The following is a 20,556-nucleotide window of genomic DNA, read 5'->3' on the forward strand; positions in this document are numbered from 1 at the left end:
AGAGTATATTCAGAACACGTAATGTGATAAGGCTTCACAGACCAACACACACACACACACACGTGTTCTACAGTAATTAGTCTCATTTTTTCACATTTGCTGTAAATCAATACAAAGCTAATCAGGTGTGCATAGTTCCTCCCTGTAGTATTTAAAAGTGTAACATGTGCTAGACTAATAACTGACACACATTTCACTGTGTACAATGTACAATGTTTAAAACACAGCTGTGAAATATGCAGATGTCTATTTTGCCGATGCATATGGACATTAAATAAGGTATGAACTCCAGTGTACGGTGGCAAAGTGAGTGGAAACTGTAGTTTAAACTGCAGTAGGTCAGTGCGGCTCTAAACGATGCCAATGTGTAAGAATTAACCTGATACGTAACGTCACATTGCACTTCTAGTGTGGTAGTATCTCACACTAAAACAGTTCAGTTTAGAAGCTGGAGATGTCTTACATCATAATCATTTCTGAATGGTCTGTCCCCTGTCACATGAAGGATTAAACCTGCAGATAAATCAGAGGTAGCAGTTCACCCTGTTGTGCTCCAGTGCTGTTGTGTTTCATTCTTTTGTTTGTTGAAGAGTTTTTAAACAACGTGAACATCCTAAGTTGTAAGTCAGTGGCAAATGTGTGTAAAAAGAATAATTTTAACATAAACATATACAGAACAGACAGCTCGATAAATCTAATTAAGAGTGTACTGTGCTCGCGTTTGATGCCTAACGTTATGTAAAGACAAACAGTGATGACTCAGACGTGTCACTCCTGTTGTTTCATGAAAGTTTGGTGACATTCCTTGTGTAAAAGATAACTAGCCCTCATCAGACACTTGTGTTAGTTTGATGTTGGCGCATCTGAAAGGTCCACATTTTCTCCTTATGAGAGATTTGAAAACCTATTATTAAATCTAACTTTGCACTGAGCGTCTTTTAAAGCTATGTTTTGTTTTGTTTTGTTTTTAAAGAACTTCAGTGTGCTTCTAAGGGTGTGTTCACACATGCCTTGTTTGGTCTGGACTTTCTGGACCTGTCAGTTTGGCGTGATGGTCATAGATGGTCTCAGTCTGGACAGTATTTAAAAATACTCAATCATTCTCAGAGTCATTATAGTCTAGAAGGTGAATGTGTGAGTGTGTGTCGCCCTGTGAAGGACTGGCGCCCCCTCCAGGGTGTGTTCCCCGACTTGCACCCAGTGATTCCGGGTAGGCTCCGGACCCACCGCCGCCCTGAGAAGGAATGAATGACTGTTATCTCGTGCTACTGATCATAATGTCATTAAGCCCAAGAGTCACAGATGCTTCCAGATCTGAGATGACAGCTTGACAAATATTCAGTTTTCAGAATTTCCGCTTCCAAAACATACGTTTACTTATCATCCGTGTGTCCACTGAACGTACCACGGTAAAGGTCTCGTTTTTTCTAAGTTCAAGTTCCTCTCAAGCAGATCCAGGCCATTATCCACTCATCAGCTCTGTGATCCGGCTGTGACCCCACCGTAACCCCCCCGTCTCTTCGCAGCAGGCCGGTGCTAAGCCTGTGGTTGATCCATGTGTTGTCATGCTCTCATGGACTGTCGCTGGCTTCTTTTTCTGGAGCCGCAGGAATGATGACTAAGCGTTTCTGGTTGCGATGGAAGTAGATAACCCTGGCGTTCTCCACACCAGGACGGGTCTGGCATGTGTCAGTTTCTCTCTCTCTCTCTCTCTGTGTGTGTGTGTGTGTGTGTGTGTGTGTGTGTGTGTGTGTGTATTAAGGGGCTGTGGGAAGGAGAAGGAGGCTGATTGATGAGTGTATATGACTGGGGCAGATTCCCAGAAAGGGGGGGAAAGAAAAGGAAAAAAAAAACATTTGAACTTCCCGTATCGCAGGAAGCAGTGCAAGATAACATTCCATCATCCTGCATGAGAATAGCTTCAAAAACTGCAACTCATCCACTACACCACCCCCCTTTTCTGCTCCCTCCCCACCTTCTCTCTTTCCTCTGGACAATAGCACTCTATACAGTCTGTTCCATTCATTTCTACTGTCAGATTGCACTCCTACCAACCAAGCCTAAGTAGAACAGTCATTTCACAATCCTTCCTTTTTCTTCCTAATTCCAACTGCTTTTTTTTTCTTCTTCTTCTTTCTCTTTACTCTTTTTTTTTTTTTACCCTGCTTTCAACTGTAGCCGCATGGAGCACGCTAGCTCAAGGGTAGCGCAGCAAAGACAGAAAGTAGTTTGTTCCAATATTTCTGTTTCTTCTCCCCCTCTCCCTCCCTTCCTTCTCTCCTTTTTCTGGAGCGGAGCTTAACAGCGTCAGGTCTACTTTAATTACACCGCTCGGTGCATGGAAGCCCTTTTTTTTCTCCCTTAGCCACAAACTGCCTTTTGTGTTTTGTAGTCTGTTCAAGGATTTCTAAAGGACGTGCTGGCATGCACAGGCCCTGGCGAGAGAAGTAGTGGTGGTGGGGGTGGTGGGGGGGTTGGTATTGAACTGTTATTGTTTGAAAGGCATGTAAGCGGCCTTCACAGCACCGGAGCCACCGCCGAGAACAAAAAAAGAAAGAGAGAGAGAGAAGGGTGGGGGGATGGGGGGGTGGAGAAAGCAAGCTTTAAAGAGGCACAAACCCAATCTGCCCTTCGCATCGTATCAGAAGCTGTGCCAGAGGAGAAATGAAGCAAACCTCAAAATCTCTCTTTTTTCCCTCTTTCTCCACATGACCCTCTCCCTCTCTGACTCCTGTGCCCTCCCCCCCACCACCCACTCCTTCTTTGTCTTTTGATAAATGCAAACACCAGAACGTTGCAGATGTCCCGAGTGACATACAGCTGTTGTTACGGTGGCGGCGCGGAATAGCAACGGACCACCTCCGAGCTCGTCCCACCGTCTGCAGCCACTTTCAAAGCGCTCCCTCTCTTACTCATCCTCTCTCTGTCACCACCGCCGTCACCTTCATTCCTTCATCTTCCTCATGGTCGGCCAGCGGGAGCCACAGCCGAACGGGAGGTGGAGGACGGTGGGGGGGGAGGCAAGCACCTCCATAATTTAGTGGAAGAGATGCTCTCCCACTCAGCCACATTGATGTGTGTTTGCGTGGAGGACCTCCGGGTCTGGCCACTGGAGGCTTTCCTATAGTTTTGAAGTAGTTTCACTCGTTGTCATTAAAGGATCTCTTTAATCTGGAGCTTGGAAAGTTCTTAGAGCAGCCATGCTGCAAATAGAAATTCCACATGAAGAGCAGTCTAGTGCTAACAAAACATGGACGGGGGTTTAAAAGAGCCCTGAGATGTTTTTTTTTTTCCCCTTTTTTTTTCCTCCGCCTGCTCTCGTTCTCACTGTTTCTTCCTCTGGCTTTTCTCTACTCTTCCTTCCCCTTTCTGCTGCCTCTACTTTACCCGAGGGAAACATACTTGCCTTATCTTTACAGGAGGACCACCCAGGAATGACGATTTGGATCTCACCTTGTGTGTGTGTGTGTGTGTGTGTGTGAGAGAGAGAGAGTGTTAGTATGTGTCTGTGTGCATAAGCATTACTGGCCCAGTTTGTTTGGGGGAGTGGAGGGTGAGGGATTGTCAGGGCTTTAGAACTTTTTTAAATGACGTTTGATGTAGTTTTTAAAACACCGTTTAGCTAAGGTTTCAAAACATACAGCTCATTGTGAATTTTTGTGATCACCAGAAAAACAAAGTACTTCCTCGTGTGCAGCTGGTTTAGGAGTGAATTAGCCCTGGCTACTTTTTTGCATGAGGCAGGATTCTTTTATATTTTACTGACGAAAGACAGAGTGAGAAATGAATTCTTATCCACAGGCTGTACATGGGCACGTAAACATTATGATTTTTTCCTTTAAAAATACACCGTTAAAATTATTGTAATGCTTCCCTCATCTGTAATAGAGAGAATAGAGGCTCTGTTATTGCTACTCTGGGCTCAGCACTGCAGCAACTGCATTATGTAACTTTTGGAGGGGGGGAAGGAAACCACCCCTTGATTTCAGGACAGTGCTGTAAAAGTGAATTAAACTCTAGCTGTAAGGGGACCTCAGGAGCAAAAATACCAAGCCGGTGTTTCCCTCGTATTTCTTCAAAAGTCATGGGTGGTGAGAAATTTGTGTAAAAAGGTAAATAAAAATATAGGAATTGTCCCTTTAAAATCTCACGTATTTAAAGGGATAACAATACGTTAAAGAGATTATGCCACTTCTTAAGAAATCACAAGTATGGAGTGCACTACTACAGCTACTCTCTCTGTCTGTCTGTCTCTCTCTCTCTGTCAGTCTCTCTTTCTCCGTCTCTCTCTCTCTGTCTGTCTCTCACTCTGTCTGTTTGTCTCTCTCTGTCTGTCTGTCTCTCTCTCTCTCTCTCTCTCATTCTCTCTCTCCCTGTCTCTCACACTTTCTCTGTCTCTTATTCTCTCTCTCACTCACTAGCTCTCTGTTTCTCTCTCACTCACTAGCTCTCTGTTTCTCTCTCTCTCTCTCTCTCTATCTCTCTCTCACTCACTAGCTCTGTCTCTCTCTCTCTCTCTCACTAGCTCTATATCTCTCTCTTTCTCTCTCACTCACTAGCTCTCTATATCTCTCTCTTTCTCTCTCTCACTCACTAGCTCTCTCTCTATCTCTCTCTCTCTCTCTCTCTCACTCACTAGCTCTGTTTCTCTCTTTCTCTCTCTCACTCACTAGCTCTCTCTCTTTCTCTCTCTCACTCACTAGCTCTGTTTCTCTCTCTCTCTCACTAGCTCTCTATCTATCTCTCTCTTTCTCTCTCTCACTCACTAGCTCTCTGTTTCTCCCTCTCTCTCTCTCTCTCTCTCTCTCTCTCTCTCTCTCTCTCCCACACACCCAACATACACCCCCCCACCCCTATGTGCCCCCCTCCAGGAAATCGAATGTTCCACATTTTCCGCCTGTTGAGATCGATCCCACACTGGCCGTCTGATAAAGTGCATATCGCCCTGGCCATCTGGACCCTGTTTGTAGAGATTCTCCATAGCAAATCCCCCGTTCACGCCGAGAGGAACAACAGCTGCACGGCTTCAGCACCTTTTCCCTTGCCCCTCCAGCAAAGGTTGCGCGAGGTGTAGAAGGAGAAGAAGAAGGGAAAAATGAAAAAACAATGCTGGATTTATACGTAAGTTGTACCCAGGACCACCAGGCAGAGGCTGGATTGTCAAAGACCCTTTAGCCTCTATTACAGGCTTCTCTTTTGAAGAAGAAGAACTTGTCAGTGCAGGCCAAAGCCCAGCAAGACCAGATAAGTCTAATAAAAGACTGGAGGCTGCTAATCCCCTTTAAGAGCCCCTGTCAGTCTTGTTGACTTCTCCCAAGGTTCAGTGAAAAGTCCTTCTAGCTGTTTTCAGAACGGTGGCCCATGAGGCAGAGGAGCTACAGAGATAACCCACTATGAGTCATCAGAACTCTGTGCTTGTGCATGCTGAGGATCACGTGCCACTTTGTGATGAGGACAGAGCTATTCTCCCATCCCCTCTAAGCCTTGGGCTGACTCGATGTAGCTTCAGTAATCCAATGGGAACCACATGAAAGAATTCCCACCAACGACTGTCAGCACGCTTCCAGGAAGCATTGCCGCACAAGCACTGTGTCACACTTCTGGGACTTGCCCGTCACGATGGATCCCGATATATCGTTGCTTCTTGCCGTTCTGGTATGGTTAGCACAGCTGGACCCCAGGGGGTCATTATCAAGCTTAGGAACAGCCCTCTGGGAGATACAGCAAGGGTGAAGCACGTTTACAATCATAGCCAACCCTGACCTCTTACACATGACCCCTTGGCCTTCCAAAACCAGGCTGTGTTTTTGTTCAGGAAGCCCAAAGAAGATGGGAAAATGCTGCAGTGTGTTACAAGCAAGTGGTTTGAGATGTTCAGTAGTTTGCATGTAGGTATTGAACTGATGAGAGAACATTTCGTAGGAAGAATGGGTCTGAGCAAGAGAAAAAGAAAATGAAAGCGTGGATTACTTTGATGATAAGCAGACCCATCCCATCTATCTGCCTGTCCAGGTAGTGTCTCTGTCACAGCTTCAGGGTCCTGAAGGTTGTGGGTTCGAGTCCCGCTCTGGGTGACTGTCTGTGAGGAGTGTGGTGTGTTCTCCCTGTGTCTGCGTGGGTTTCCTCCGGGTGACTGTCTGTGAGGAGTGTGGTGTGTTCTCCCTGTGTCTGCATGGGTTTCCTCCGGGTGACTGTCTGTGAAGTGTGTGGTGTGTTCTCTCTGTGTCTGTGTGGGTTTCCTCCGGGTGACTGTCTGTGAGGAGTGTGGTGTGTTCTCTCTGTGTCTGCGTGGGTTTCCTCCGGGTGACTGTCTGTGAGGAGTGTGGTGTGTTCTCTCTGTGTCTGCATGGGTTTCCTCCGGGTGACTGTCCGTGAGGAGTGTGGTGTGTTCTCCCTGTGTCTGCGTGGGTTTCCTCCGGGTGACTGTCTGTGAGGAGTGTGGTGTGTTCTCTCTGTGTCTGCGTGGGTTTCCTCCGGGTGACTGTCTGTGAGGAGTGTGGTGTGTTCTCCCTGTGTCTGCATGGGTTTCCTCCGGGTGACTGTCTGTGAAGTGTGTGGTGTGTTCTCTCTGTGTCTGCATGGGTTTCCTCTGGGTGACTGTCTGTGAGGAGTGTGGTGTGTTCTCTCTGTGTCTGCATGGGTTTCCTCCGGGTGCTCCGGTTTATTCCCACGCTCCAGAAACACACGTTGGTAGGTGGAATGGAGACTCAAAATTGTCCGTAGGTGTGAGTGAATGTTTGAGTGTGTGTCACCCTGTGAAGGACTGGCTCCCCCTCCAGGGTGTGTTCCTGCCTTGCGCCAAGGGATTCCGGGTATGCACCGGACCCACCGCTGCCCTGAACTGGATAAGGGCTACAGACAATGAATGAATGAATAAATGAGTTGTAGTTATTCATGACAGGATATCAGCAGTCTTACAGAAATCATAATAATAAAGTCTATAACTTAAAGCAGCCTTTTCCCACCACAGCAGCCTTTTCCCACCACTTTTTTTTTTATTTACACATATTACTAGGTCCACAAAGAAGTTCATAGCGTTTCAAAACAGTCACTCAAACTGGACCAATTCTTCTGATGTGTAGCATATAATTTTAATTAAATCATTTGTCATTTTAATTAAAAAAAAAAGTATTAATACGCAACGCTTAAAACTCTCACATTTAGATAAAATATTAGCCCCAAGAACAGAACAAACTGAGGCATATGTTTTGCAGGTTTTTCCTGATAGAACTCATAACTAATGACGTGACAAGTAAATTCTTCACGATTGTCATTTTTAATACTTGCCAATAGTTACCATAGAAAAGCAAAAGAGCAGGAGAATGGTTGTATTTTGAATTACAGTTATATGTTACACAAAAAAAAAACACTTTAAAGCGTATTTGTACGTCACCGGTTTAATCTGTTTATCTAAAAACGACAGAGATGTCAGAAATGGCTTGTGTCTGTCTCTGTGTGTGTAAGCGTCCCCTAAAATACCTGCTTCAAACTTTTAAACGTTGCATCACTGCAGCATTCACACTGAACTTTTTAGGAGTGTTTCAGTCAGAGCTGCTTTTATAGCAGACACAATGCAAACAGAGACCGTTTACATATGTCCCTCTGAACAAACAGTAACAAATACAGCATCCAGAACTCTAAAGGTTACACAGAGGTCGGTTTCTAGGTTTGATTTTATTCATTAATTTATTCGGAATATTTTTGACTCATGAAACTCATTCATCCATTCATTCATTATCTGTAACTCTTGTCCAGTTCAGGGTCGCAGTGGGTCCAGAGCCGCCAGTCCTTCATAGGGCGACACACACCCACAGTTACACAGGACACATGGAGAACACACCACACTCCTCACAGACAGTCACCCGGAAGAAACCCACGCAGACACAGAGAGAACACACCACACTCCTCACAGACAGTCACCCGGAGGAAACCCACGCAGACACAGGGAGAACACACCACACTCCTCACAGACAGTCACCCGGAGGTAACCCACGCAGACACAGAGAGAACACACCACACCCCTCACAGACAGTCACCCGGAGGAAACCCACGCAGACACATGGAGAACACACCACACTCCTCACAGACAGTGACCTGGAGGAAACCCACGCAGACACAGAGAGAACACACCACACTCCTCACAGACAGTCACCCGGAGGAAACCCACGCAGACACGGGGAGAACACACCACACTCCTCACATACAGTCACCCGGAGGAAACCCACGCAGACACAGAGAGAACACACCACACTCCTCACAGACAGTCACCCGGAGGAAACCCACGCAGACACAGAGAGAACACACCACACTCCTCACAGACAGTCACCCGGTGGAAACGCACGCAGAAACAGGGATAGCCTTTTCAGTGCTAGTCGAGGATAATACACTCTGCTCTGACTCCCATTTAAACACCTGCACTGTCCCGCAGTAGAGAGGATGTATGGTAATAGATTCCAGTGCCCTGTCCCTCAGTGGCCCTCATGGTCACACAGTCGAGGACCCTCTCCTCTTAGAGCCACATGATGCTGCTTCTGCTTTTTTTTGAAATCATAACCCAAACCGAAGTGTACATGCGTGCTGGAAACATCTGGTTCAAAGTGCCGGGCAGGAACTGCGCCTCTCTTTCCACTACTATTGGTTTCAGGCATGGGGCTTGGGGAGGGGGAAAAAAACTAGATCTGCTTTTCTGTTGTTTGGCCTCAAAGAATTGCTTTAAATGTTTTGCAGATTTTTGCTTGAAAAGAAAGGCAGATGGGCGTCATTTTGAAGCTCAGACATTGTGAAATCAGTAGATGGAGCTTTGCTTTGCCAGCTGACCTGTCACAAACATGACCCCTTTGTTTTTTAAGATGGACACTTGCTGACTTTAATGACAGAGGTGAAACAGACTTTCCTCTAATGCAGGTCCAGCTTGTGTCTTCAATTTAGTCACATCCTCCCCTCTCTCTCTCTCTCTCCCCCTCCCTCCCTTCTTTCTCTAATTGTCTCCCTGCAGGTTCTCCAGGAGCGGGTGGAGACGTTACAAAGGCAGCTGCATGCTGTCGAGAAGAAGTTGATGACCCGGGAGCTTGAGACCCAGGAGCAGGTACGGTTACCGCTGAGGCCCAGATAGATCTCAGGGCTCCCCAGGGTCCCCCAGCCCCTGCAGGGCCCGGAGACCAACTGAATCTTTCCTCTCATAGTTACTGATACGCACCCCACGTGCATTCCCCACATTCCTGGAGATCCGGCTTCAAGAGCCAGCGCCCCCAGGCCAGGAATGCCTACCCTGGCTTCAGAGGGAAAGCCGGGTTAATAACATGGCTGCTTTGACCTTGACACACAGTACGAAGGGAGGTAGAAACGTGAGTAATTAGTAGAGTCCTAGAGTGCATCTCTGTCGTATGAAACTTTTTTATTTTTTTGGGTCCTGCACGACTCAGTTGCAGTGTTCCAGAGAAGGCCGGAGCATCTGCTGAACGAGAGCCTGGCTCATTCTTCACAGCAGCTGCAGAGAATTGGCACCTTCTTGCTCAGAGGAGCTCCAAAAATGCCTTTTATCTAAAGGAACACTAATAGATCACTCATTTTGACTCGAGTTATGGAAAGCGTCGTCCAGACACCAGACAATTAGGGTCATCACTCAATTGGCTAGACTGCCTCCAGCGTCTGCCTGTTTACTCAGGAGCGTGAAGGAGGAGACCCGCAGGGTTAATTGAAAGCTTGAGCTGGAAGCGGCTCCCTCTTATTGTCTAGTCATTATGAAAAGGCCACTCCGAGGCTGTAACACAAAGCTTGTTGGCTCGCTGACTATCAGCTGGGAATGTTCGGTTACAGTTCAGAACTGGTGTTTTTTTAGTCCTGAGTCTGGTGTTTGACAATCAAGACAACCCCCACCCCAAACCCAAAACTGAAAAATAAAAAACATATTTGATGAGGGACACCCTCTTTTCCAGCCCTGCCTTAGAGGAGGAGAGCCTGCAAAGCACATCTACTCCCACCTCATAAACCCGCATACCAGTCCCCAGCCCTCCCCAGGTCAGGTCTCACACTCTGTGTTGCGTGTGTGCGTACGTGTGTCCTGGTGTGTGGGGGGGGGGTGGAGGCAGAGAGGCCTACTCTCTCTTTTCCGTGCCGTGATATTGCCCCAGTTTATCTTCCAAGACATGTCTTTGTAATATGATCCTCAGCATGAAGAGAAAAAAAACAGCCCTCTTTCTGCCCAGACTTCAAACAGATGTTCTTCCAGAGAGGCTCTTCCAGGCCCCTCTGCGCCTGCTTGGCATAAAATGTCGGCAACGACCGCATACAGTTCTGCGCAGCCTACCCTGCCACGCTGGATGAAAAGATTAGGCCCTCAAAGCGCTCAAAAAAAAAAAGAAAGAAAGAAAAAAAGAAATGCAGCAAGGTGACACAGTCTTCCTCTGAGCTTTCCCCCTCTTGAAGAGGAGTGGGTAGAGTGTTATATTGTTAATAGGTAGGATTTGACTTGTTAGCTAAAGCTCTGGGTGCAGAAGATTTGCTGTTAGCAGAGCAGTAAAAACTACAGATGGGTAGTTTTCCATGTTGTTGAAACAGGATGTCTGAGATAGCACCTGTCTGATACTGGTTTCAGGCTCAGAGCCGAAAATGCTGGATTATTTATGGGAGGGTGGATAAAATAATGAATTTGATTCAGACCTGTAACGAATCTGTCCTGAAATAGTAACTTTGAAAATGATGGCCGACTTTGAAAGTGCTGTGATTGAGTTATCTCAGTCTTAACCTGGATATTTATTAAAGAAAGGATTTAACGTCTTATTATCTGGTGCGGTATTAGAGGAATGAGAAATTGTGTTGTGCATTCCAGTATCTACAACTGAGTCAAAAACATGTTGGGCCTTGTTTCTGATTCAGATAGAGTTAGGCCTCTGTGATAATAGCGGGGTTTCCATACAAAATTTTATGAGCGATAAAGAAATATCGGCAGAAAAAAATGCTAAATTATTCATGTTTCCGTCCATTAGTTTTGCAAATAAACTCCAGTTGATGTAGGATCCTTTGATCAGGGGTGGAACTGAAACCAGGAAGATGGAAGATGGGGAGATTTGAGTGGGTGTTTGATTTGATCAGGATCGTTTATATCAGAAACGCAGTTTATAGACAATCAAAATTGGAGTGTTATTGAGTATTTTGGCTAGGGGTGGGCGGTGTAACTGTAATGCTGTACACTGCAGTATTTAAAAAATGTGGACGATATCTCAAAATGAGGGTGGTATTTATGACGTGTGTGTGGTGTGTCAAATTTCCGGCCAAAATTTAATTCATGTGCATTTAAGAGAGCCAAAGAGAGGGGGCGCTGTGGGAGCTCACTGACTGCTGATGTCAGATGAGGGGGAAACAGCCCACCACAGCTGGGAGTTCAGAGCTGAGTTTGGGTTAAAACAGAGAGGAATGAAGCTGAAAACAGACAAAACACTCAGAACTCTGCGCTCACAGCTATGAGGCTCTGTCTCGAAATGTGTGTGATCTGAGCCTCAGTTTCACTGGAAAATCATCTGCTGTGGTGTGTGCTAAACCTCAAGTGTCTGTTAGCGCCAACTGTGCTTTTAAACAGTGTACAACCATCTTGTTTCACTTATTTTAGAACTATTCTGTTCCTCCAGCAGTCGCTGAAATGTGGTCTCTCTCTCAGAAACAGGTTTTTATCGTCAAAACATGTCGGTGTGCACCGTCTGGCCGTGCTGAGCTGAACTGCACAGCACCGAAAACCCTCCACTCGACCCACATACACAGATATGAGGCTCACTCAGCCTGACTACCCCACGCTAACACCGTGTACCATGTTAATATTTTGAGATGGTATGAAAAATGTGGATACCGCCCATCCCTAATTTTGTCCGTTTTCCATTCAGGAATTTTTTATGCACATAATCATTTTAATAATCGCAAAAACACACTAATGTTGATTCTACATTTATGGTCCAGGATAAAGTCCTCAATATACGTCTACAGTCTTGTCCTGGAGAGTTTGATTGTGTATCTTCATAAAGTTCCCTAATAGACATAAATCCCTCACCTGAGATCTTTCAGACTTGACTGAGCGTCACACAACAGCTCCATTGAGTGAATACAGTCGTTTTCCATTAGCCAGCCCATTCTAAAGCTGGTACTGGCTTTGGAGCCACTCTCTTTCTCCACATGACTGACACTTCACAAGGCACATCTCTGCCTCATAACTTCATAAAGCGCCTCCTTCGGTTTCTAATTTCTCCTCACATCACTCTCATGAAAAAACATTCCCTCTTTATACATTTTTTTTTCACAGTGCAGCTCCTTGCTATTCAGGGGTGGAAAAAGGAGGGGAAAAAAAAGAAAAAAACACTTCCCCACTGAACTACCTCGCCCCGTTTCCAGACGCGCGATCTGCCGACGCAAAACTTTGAGTTGTGCAGGTTTTGATATACCCCCTTGTATCTGACAAGAGGGGTTTTTGTCACTTTTTGTATTTCTTTACGACGGATGCTCACGCCTCACACCCCAACAACACCTCACCCCCAACCACCATCCAGCACAAGCCCACCCCCCACTTCATTAGCATACATCAAGCTCCTGACGACCTGACAAACTTCATTTGAACATTCAAAGCACTGAGGCCTTGTTGCTTTCAGTTGGCAGCTGTCAAAAAGCCCGGCGTGTGACACTCCGCGCCAAGCAAAGTCAAACGCAAGCACAATCTAAAGGCTATATATAGATGAAATAGTGTCATTTTAACAGAGAACTCTGTGTTGGTGGGTGGTGGTGGTGGGGGGGCTTTGCACTGCTTTTCTCCAGCTTCAAAATGGAGAGCGCTTCATCAGGAACAAGAAAAGAGAGAAACTTTTTTAAAAAGGCAAGATGAAAACGCTCGCTTGAAGTCACATTGTTGTGTGCCGAGTTCCTAGGCTTTGGGGAATAGTGCCTTTATAATCTGGTCCATCAATGAGCGCAAAAGCCCGGTGCAGTTTGATCAGCCAATGTCCTCAAAGTGACCCTCCCCAAAATCCCACCCACACCCACAGTCCCTGGTGTTTGTCGGGTTCTGTCACTGCCTCCCATTCACTCAAACGGAGAGAGGTCTCTGTAAATGTGGGATAGGTGTCTCTGTGGAAGCCATGTCTCTGGAACATTCCGTGCTATGTTCAGTATTAGTGTCCAACCCTCTCATTGACTGACAGGTCAGGTTTAAAGCAGAGGGGGAAGCTTCGTCTTCTGGTGTTGGACCCGGACCCAGACCCTAACCCGAGCACAAGACCACTATGACTTGTAAACAGAGAAATAAATATGCTGTGGGAATTGGATATTGCTAAGATACAAACATAAGGCACCAAACTCGTATTAATTCATTACTACATTTGGATTGAAAGGACAGTGCACGACTAATTTGCTTAGCGACTGAAATACAATGACACTGTGGTATACTAAATGCTACAAGGGAATGCAGCATCAGCTTCCGATATTGACACTTTCAAAGATGAATATGGGTTGCTCTTCCTATTTGTGTGAACTATTATCACCCAGGCCCAGGCGAGGTCCTGCCCCTAATTACTGACATCATACCACAGGAGCTTGCCCAGCTGTCGAGGGATCTTCCACCTCTCCACACTCATAACTCATGGGTAAAGGCTTGCATCTGAGCACGAACCACAACTCCCAGCCTTGATTTTACACGAAGGGGACAGCGCCGTTAATAAGTCCAGGCAGCCGGGTCCACCTGTGGCTATCGGCAAACAGCTGCTGGAGGGAATGGCCTCCACTCCTGCTATTCCGAACTGTCCCACGCCTTACAGCCTGAGCTAATAGAGCTGTCCACTGTGGGCCGGCGGCCAGAAACACCGTACTGTGCTCCATGACTCTTCGCCTTGAGAGTCGTCCAACAGACTGCAGCTTTACGCAAGCAGCTCCCTCCCTCCTTTTCTCTTTCCAACTACTCTGCCTCCCACACACCGAGGCAAACACTTGTGGAATGTCAACTCTGATTAGCCGCTGCAAGACCTTGTCTACCACAGTCTCTCAAGACAAGCTGCATTGGGTCCAGTACATATGGAGGGTATTTGAGATGGAGCATGCTCCTCAGGTTATGGAAGTGATTTGGTGGTGGTCGTATTACAGTACACATACTTTGACTCTGATAACAGGTACATTTTATTGTAAAGCTTGAGGAGTTAGGAGATATTTCTTAACACCAAAACTTAGCTTACAATATTAAGGAAGCGCTGATTTTTTTTTGTTTTGTAGCACTTCAACCAGATCATTCTCTGAGGTTAGCTCTTTTCTACCAACACCGATTCCCTTTAGGATTCTTGGAAACTTACTGTGTGCTAGCCAGCGGACCGGCCTGTGTTTCCACCAATTTTGATGGGAATAAAGGGTACGTCACCAGTAGGAGGCGCTGTAGAGTTACTTGGATTCAACCACCAGCCATAGATACACAGATAGAGTCAGGAAAGAGTCATGGTTTATCCACTGTGTACAGTGGGTTCACATCAGAGTGATACAAGATTCTGTCTGTTGTAGTTTTTTGGTATTTTTGGGGTATGGAACCAGAACTGTTCTGAACTGTAGCAGCAGAGACAATTGTCACAGAAAACACGCAGATGAAGCATTTTCCTGGTCTTATTTCCTTTTTAATTCCCAGTCATATTTATTTATATATTATAAAAACAAGGCTCCTTAAAAACTAAAAGGATGGACCATTTTGGTTCATCTTGATTTCCTTTGCTTTTAACTTTCTTTAAATTCCCTTTGCTTCCCATTGTTAGGCCATTGTTTCCTCAGCATGAAAGTTGCCAAGTTGTGAATCTAATTTTATTAAAATTATTATTTTGATTGATTTATTTCAGAGCAGTTCTCTGTTTTGGTTTTCCTCTCCATGTAAAAGTCTCTTGATCACTTTGTGTTTTATGTTTCTCCCCACACTTGCTGCCCTTATACTTAAAAATGAGGAAGACGGGAGAAAGGGGAGGGTTGACTAAGTGGCAAAGGCCTAATCTACTACACACTGTGCTGGGACGGGAAAAAAAAAAGGAGTGCTGTGTTCAGATAATTTATACTCTCCCGCTTTGAAGTGCCTCCCAATCCTTTCATTGTACCCTGAAAGATTAATTACAGAAAGCCAGAACAATCAGTTAAATCCACAACAGGAAAATTATTTTAGGAAAGGCAATCATCTTTCCGTTCTCTCTCTCTCTCTCTCTCTCTTTCTCTTTCTCTTCTTCCTTTGAAAATCCAGAAAATACCAAACCAAAAGGCAGCCATATTGTGAGTAAATGTAAATAGAGGAAAATGGATATGCCGCGTCTAGAAGAATCTCAGATCGACAGCTAGTTCCCGCCACGTTTAAATCCCTTCTTCTCTAAAAAGCCCATTTAAAAATATGCTTATTTCTAGAAGCTTCTAAGTCCATGACCTCTCCCTGCATCCTCTCTCCGCAGCGCATCGTGTCCATTCAGCAGTTCTGACAAACAAGCGGCCCGGTTATGTACGTATGGGGGGTGGCCGGGGGATTCCTAACCAAACTGTTTAAGCCTAGTCTACAGTCTATGGTTTGTAGTGTGTAATTTAGGGGCTAGACAGACTGCTTTCCTTGTGCTCTGTGCTCCAGCCTTCTGTGGCCTGACCACAGTATGCGGTAACCTGGTGGGGGCGCTGTTACTGAGATTGTGGTCGTCTCATTCTCTCTCTCTCTCTGTGTGTCCCCCCCACCACCCCCCATGTTTCTGTCTCTGTAGATCACACACATCCGTCAAGAGTATGAACTGAAGATCAAAGGCCTGATGCCTGCTGAGCTCAGGCAGGAGCTGGAGGACACCATCGCCTCCCTCAAGTCACAGGCAAGCAGCACACACACACACACACACACACATAGATGTCTCTGCTCTAAACATTCTCACTCCTGACTGATTTCTCGCCACGTTCTCATGGAAACGCATCACTCTTCTGAATGTTGATGCCATTTACCCAAGTGATGTTGATAAGAGTGTTTCATTTTAAGACGGAGGAAAGGAAGGGGTGTGACAGTAGAGACATTTTTGAGTGAAGGCATATTGTCCCTCAAACAGCACAGGAGCAAATTTGGAGTCAATCAACCCATAGATGTAATATTTCATTTTAGGGACAATCACAACACACATAACTACCTAAGTGTGAAAAGTGTGGGCTATGAAGAAAACTCTTGGAAAATATTGTGAATGCTTATAAAGAAATACTGTTAGTATTTTCATTCATTCATTGTGCACACCACACTCCTCACAGACAGTCACCCGGAGGAAACCGACGCAGACACAGGGAGAACACACCACACTCCTCACATACAGTCACCCGGAGGAAACCCACGCAGACACAGGGAGAACACACCACACTCCTCATAGACAGTCACCCGGAGGAACCCCACACAGACACAGGGAGAACACACCACACTCCTCACAGACAGTCACCCGGAGGAAACCCATGCAGACACAGAGAGAACACACCACACTCCTCACAGACAATCATCCAGAGGAAACCCACGCAGACACAGTGAGAACACACCACACTCCTCACAGACAGTCACCCGGAGGAAACCCACGCAGCCACAGGGAGAACACACCACACTCCTCACAGACAGTCACCCGGAGGAAACCCACACAGACACGGGGAGAACACACCACACTCCTCACAGACAGTCACCCGGAGGAAACCCACGCAGACACAGGGAGAACACACCACACTCCTCATAGACAGTCACCCGGAGGAAACCCACGCAGACACAGGGAGCACACACCACACTACTCATAGACAGTCACCCGGAGGAAACCCACACAGACGCGGGGAGAACACACCACACTCCTCACAGACAGTCACCCGGAGGAAACCCACGCAGACACAGGGAGAACACACCACACTCCTCACAGACAATCACCCGGAGAAAACCCACACGTAGCTATTGTAGCTACGCAATGTGGCCTATCCCTGAACTGTTCACTGCTCATGACTTTTCACGTTGGAAGTTTGTTTCTAATGAAAATCTCAAAAAAGCTCTATTCTTTTGCCAAGCACATTGCACCATTCAAGCTCTTCTGTTTGAGTTTAGATCTCTTACCAAGGGGCTCCATTCTTTTGATTACCGCCCTTAAATTTCATTTTATTTGTTGATTGATCACAGCGTCATCCTCTGGTCTCCCTCCCAAACGCCCTCTGCCTCTCACTCTTAGCTGTTTCTTTGCAGAGAGGGAAAACCTCGCAGCTTTGAACTGGAGTGTCTCTTGTTTATTTGATTCCTCAGACGAGGAGTGGGGGGAAAGGCTAACAAGTAGTGCGAGTACTTCCATAGACATGGATCTAATTTGGCCATGGGGCTTTGAAGTCCCAGGCCCGATTCATCTTCCCTCACGCGCAATTATACCCAGCAACCACATTAATACTGGCTTCAAGGGCTCCGGCCAAGTGCTTATTAGTTACAGCGAACCTTGCTCGGCCTGAATTTGTGACGGGGGGAGTTTTGGTTAAACATCTCGCATCCAAACAATAGCCCCCTTTTTTCAGCGCCTGTGGTCCAGAGGGGCCCCGTGAACAACACTGGAAGTTTGGGTTCAGAGACTTGGATGACTGAGTAAACCCGGACAGCCCGTACGTCAGTCGTGTTTGTGTGTTGTAGGATCAGCTGTCCCGTGCCACTCAGGTGATGGTGTGCATATCATAATGATATGGTAATTCCCATTTAACCAGTGCCCAAGCTGTAGTTCTCACTCCAAGAATCTCCTCAGTTCTGAGCCACTGGAAACTGGACCCCCAACCAAAGGGCATCTTATTTCAGGTTAGAGACCGAACAGTCACAAGCACTGCTTTAAAGTTTGCAGAAAGTTCTTTGAGGACAGGGCCCAGGGAGAAAATAGACTCTGAACTGTCAGCCACATTTACAATGTAGAGTGTTTTATTGATGCCCACATTTGCTCTGCAATTTGATGCATACTGCAAATGAAAGGAAGTCTGTTTTTTTTATTTCCCCAGTGGCATTCATTTGTCCCCTCTAAAAGCAAGGACAACTGTCAAAGTATTAAGAAGGGCTCTAACAAATAGAACAAGCCCACAGTAGGCTTGGATATTAGTTGATCAAGAAACTGCATTACCATCAGAAGACTGTATTCGTTTTTCGCCCTTCGTGCAAAACTAAGTTGCAAAAATGCTACCCTCTTATACCAGCTTTTAATGGAGGGGTCAGACAATGCCAAGATGAATCAGAAAGAGAAGTGCGAGGGGTTGGAGAAAATAAAATTTAAAAGTTATTATACCTAGATCTGGAAGAGCGTGGACAGTTGTAATGTATTGGAGAAGGCTACAACAGATACATTTTGTTGTTAAAATAATGTATTCCAGATGATAGGCAAGTAATCTGTGTATATATGTTTCTTACTCTCTGTTTTTTCTAATGCATAGAATAATTTTACTTTCTCTTGCCATGTTGCAGTGAATGATCTTGCATCAGTTTTTCCACCTCGCTGCTCAGTGTGGCGTGGTACAGTTGTAAATCTTTGATAATGCATTTTGTCATAAGTTCCACAGCCGATTAAACTGTATCTGCGCTGAATACGGTTACTCTTCTCGCTAGGTTCCCAAGTGTGCTGAGCTAGGACATGTGGGTAAAACCAGAAATAGTGCAGATCACTGATTGTCCGATGGGATTGTCTCAGCATGGCCACACATCAACACTTTAATCAGACAACGGCTACATCTGTGTATAGTAGCTAGCCCAAATGGTGATTTTTACATAGCTACGTATGACAAGAGAGGCATTTGTCAGTCAGGACCAAACAGGCTTGATCCCGAAGGAGGATGGTCCTGACCACAGTCTCCAAAGGAAGTGTCTGAAACCGAAGGCAGCAGCTTCGATGCCTCGATGCCTTAGAAGGCAGCGTTTAGACGTGAGGGCACCGTAATGGAGTCGCGTTTGAGACACGCTTCCAAGTAGCACCACGTCACGATGATGTTAGGATACAGAGAGCTGACTGAGGTCAGGTGTGATACACAACACACACATTACTGTTTATAACTGAAATAAAACGTGAAGAAGGAATTATTATTAATAATAATACAGTGTGTGTGAAGAGGAGGCATAATGATTTGCAGCTATTTACTCTTTAGCTGCCCTTCCCAAAGTAACTAGGCTTATTTAATTATTATTATAATAATTAATAGGCGGCACGGTGGTGCAGCAGGTTAGTGTCGCAGTCACACAGCTCCAGGGGCCTGGAGGTTGTGGGTTCGATTCCCGCTCCGGGTGACTGTCTTTGAGGAGTGTGGTGTGTTCTCCCTGTGTCTGCGTGGGTTTCCTCCGGGTGACTGTCTGTGAGGAGTGTGGTGTGTTCTCCCTGTGTCTGCGTGGGTTTCCTCCGGGTGACTGTCTGTGAGGAGTGTGGTGTGTTCTCCCTGTGTCTGCGTGGGTTTCCTCTGGGTGCTCCAGTTTCCTCCCACATTCCGAAAAACACACGTTGGTAGGTGGATTGGCGACTCAAAAGTGTCCGTAGGTGTGAGTGAATGTGTGTGTGTGTGTGTGTTGCCCTGTGAAGGACTGGAGCCCCCTCCAGGGTGTATTCCCGCCTTGTGCTCAATGATTCCAGGTAGGCTCTGGACCCATCGCGACCCTGATTTGGATAAGGGTTACAGATAATGAATGAATGAATGAATATTTATTAATAATGTTAACTATAATAATAAAAGTACACGATTTTTGTAATCTTTATTTTCCTTTAGGTCTTTTTCAAGGTAAATATAAGTTCGACAAACTTCTAAACCCACCATACTGTAACAAATGCTGCTGTTGACCGTCCTGACGCACAGGATTCTGGGAATTCTAAGGCAGCGAAGGATGCTTCTACACTACCTTCAAACATCGGCCAAACAGTGGAACCTTAGCAGGCAGCGTTTTCCACAGACATTCGATTCAGACTCACCTTCCTCCCTTCCTCAGGATACTGCCTCCGTAGACATTCGTAATAAAGTAAAATGCTGTGGAAAACACTAAATCAGAATGACAAAATCTTCCATGTTTTACGCCCTCACAAACTCAGGTTTCCTACTCTGAAAGTGGGAGGTGCATAAACTGCGCATCAGCAGTGTGTAAAACAGTGTTGTATCTCATTAAAGCATTTGTTTCCATGATGTTTGGATGCATAAAACAGTGCATAATGCGCCGTTATCAACTGCTCAAGCTAACAATTATAAACCGGGACTTAATCTGCAGTCCGTTTACCTGTTAAGTCCGATGTCGGAGCTGGGACTGCGATTCAGTTCAACGTTCAGAACGCCCTGTGCCCTAGATTTCCATTGTTAACTTATCCCCATTTAGCACTGTTAGCAAAGCCAGTTGATGACAGCACATTCTGTGATATTTTATCCATCCAAACATCATGGAAACACTCTCACACACTGCTGATTTAAAGAGACACACACAGCTGTATTCGTGAGACACCCATCTTGGATTCTGAATTCAGGGTTGGTGAGTCTGCCTCCAATTTCCACGTAGGAATTCCAGCTTGTGTAGGGCATTCCAGTTGAAATTTCCTACTTAGGTCGAATGGTACA

General features: G+C 45.9%; 1 protein-coding gene across 4 annotated transcripts in view; it reads left to right on the forward strand.

The window, feature by feature from the left end:
* Positions 1–20,556, forward strand: part of cep112 (centrosomal protein 112) — a 191,343-nt gene that overhangs the window by 166,952 nt on the left and 3,835 nt on the right. For all 4 annotated transcript variants that reach the window (XM_066641756.1, XM_066641758.1, XM_066641755.1 and 1 more), the window contains 2 exons: positions 8,996–9,085; positions 15,729–15,830. In XM_066641756.1, coding sequence (XP_066497853.1) covers positions 8,996–9,085; positions 15,729–15,830 — 192 coding nt within the window. The remainder of the gene's footprint in view (positions 1–8,995; positions 9,086–15,728; positions 15,831–20,556) is intronic.

The sequence above is a fragment of the Hoplias malabaricus genome, chromosome 13 (assembly GCF_029633855.1).
Source record: "Hoplias malabaricus isolate fHopMal1 chromosome 13, fHopMal1.hap1, whole genome shotgun sequence".
Lineage (NCBI taxonomy): Eukaryota > Metazoa > Chordata > Actinopteri > Characiformes > Erythrinidae > Hoplias > Hoplias malabaricus.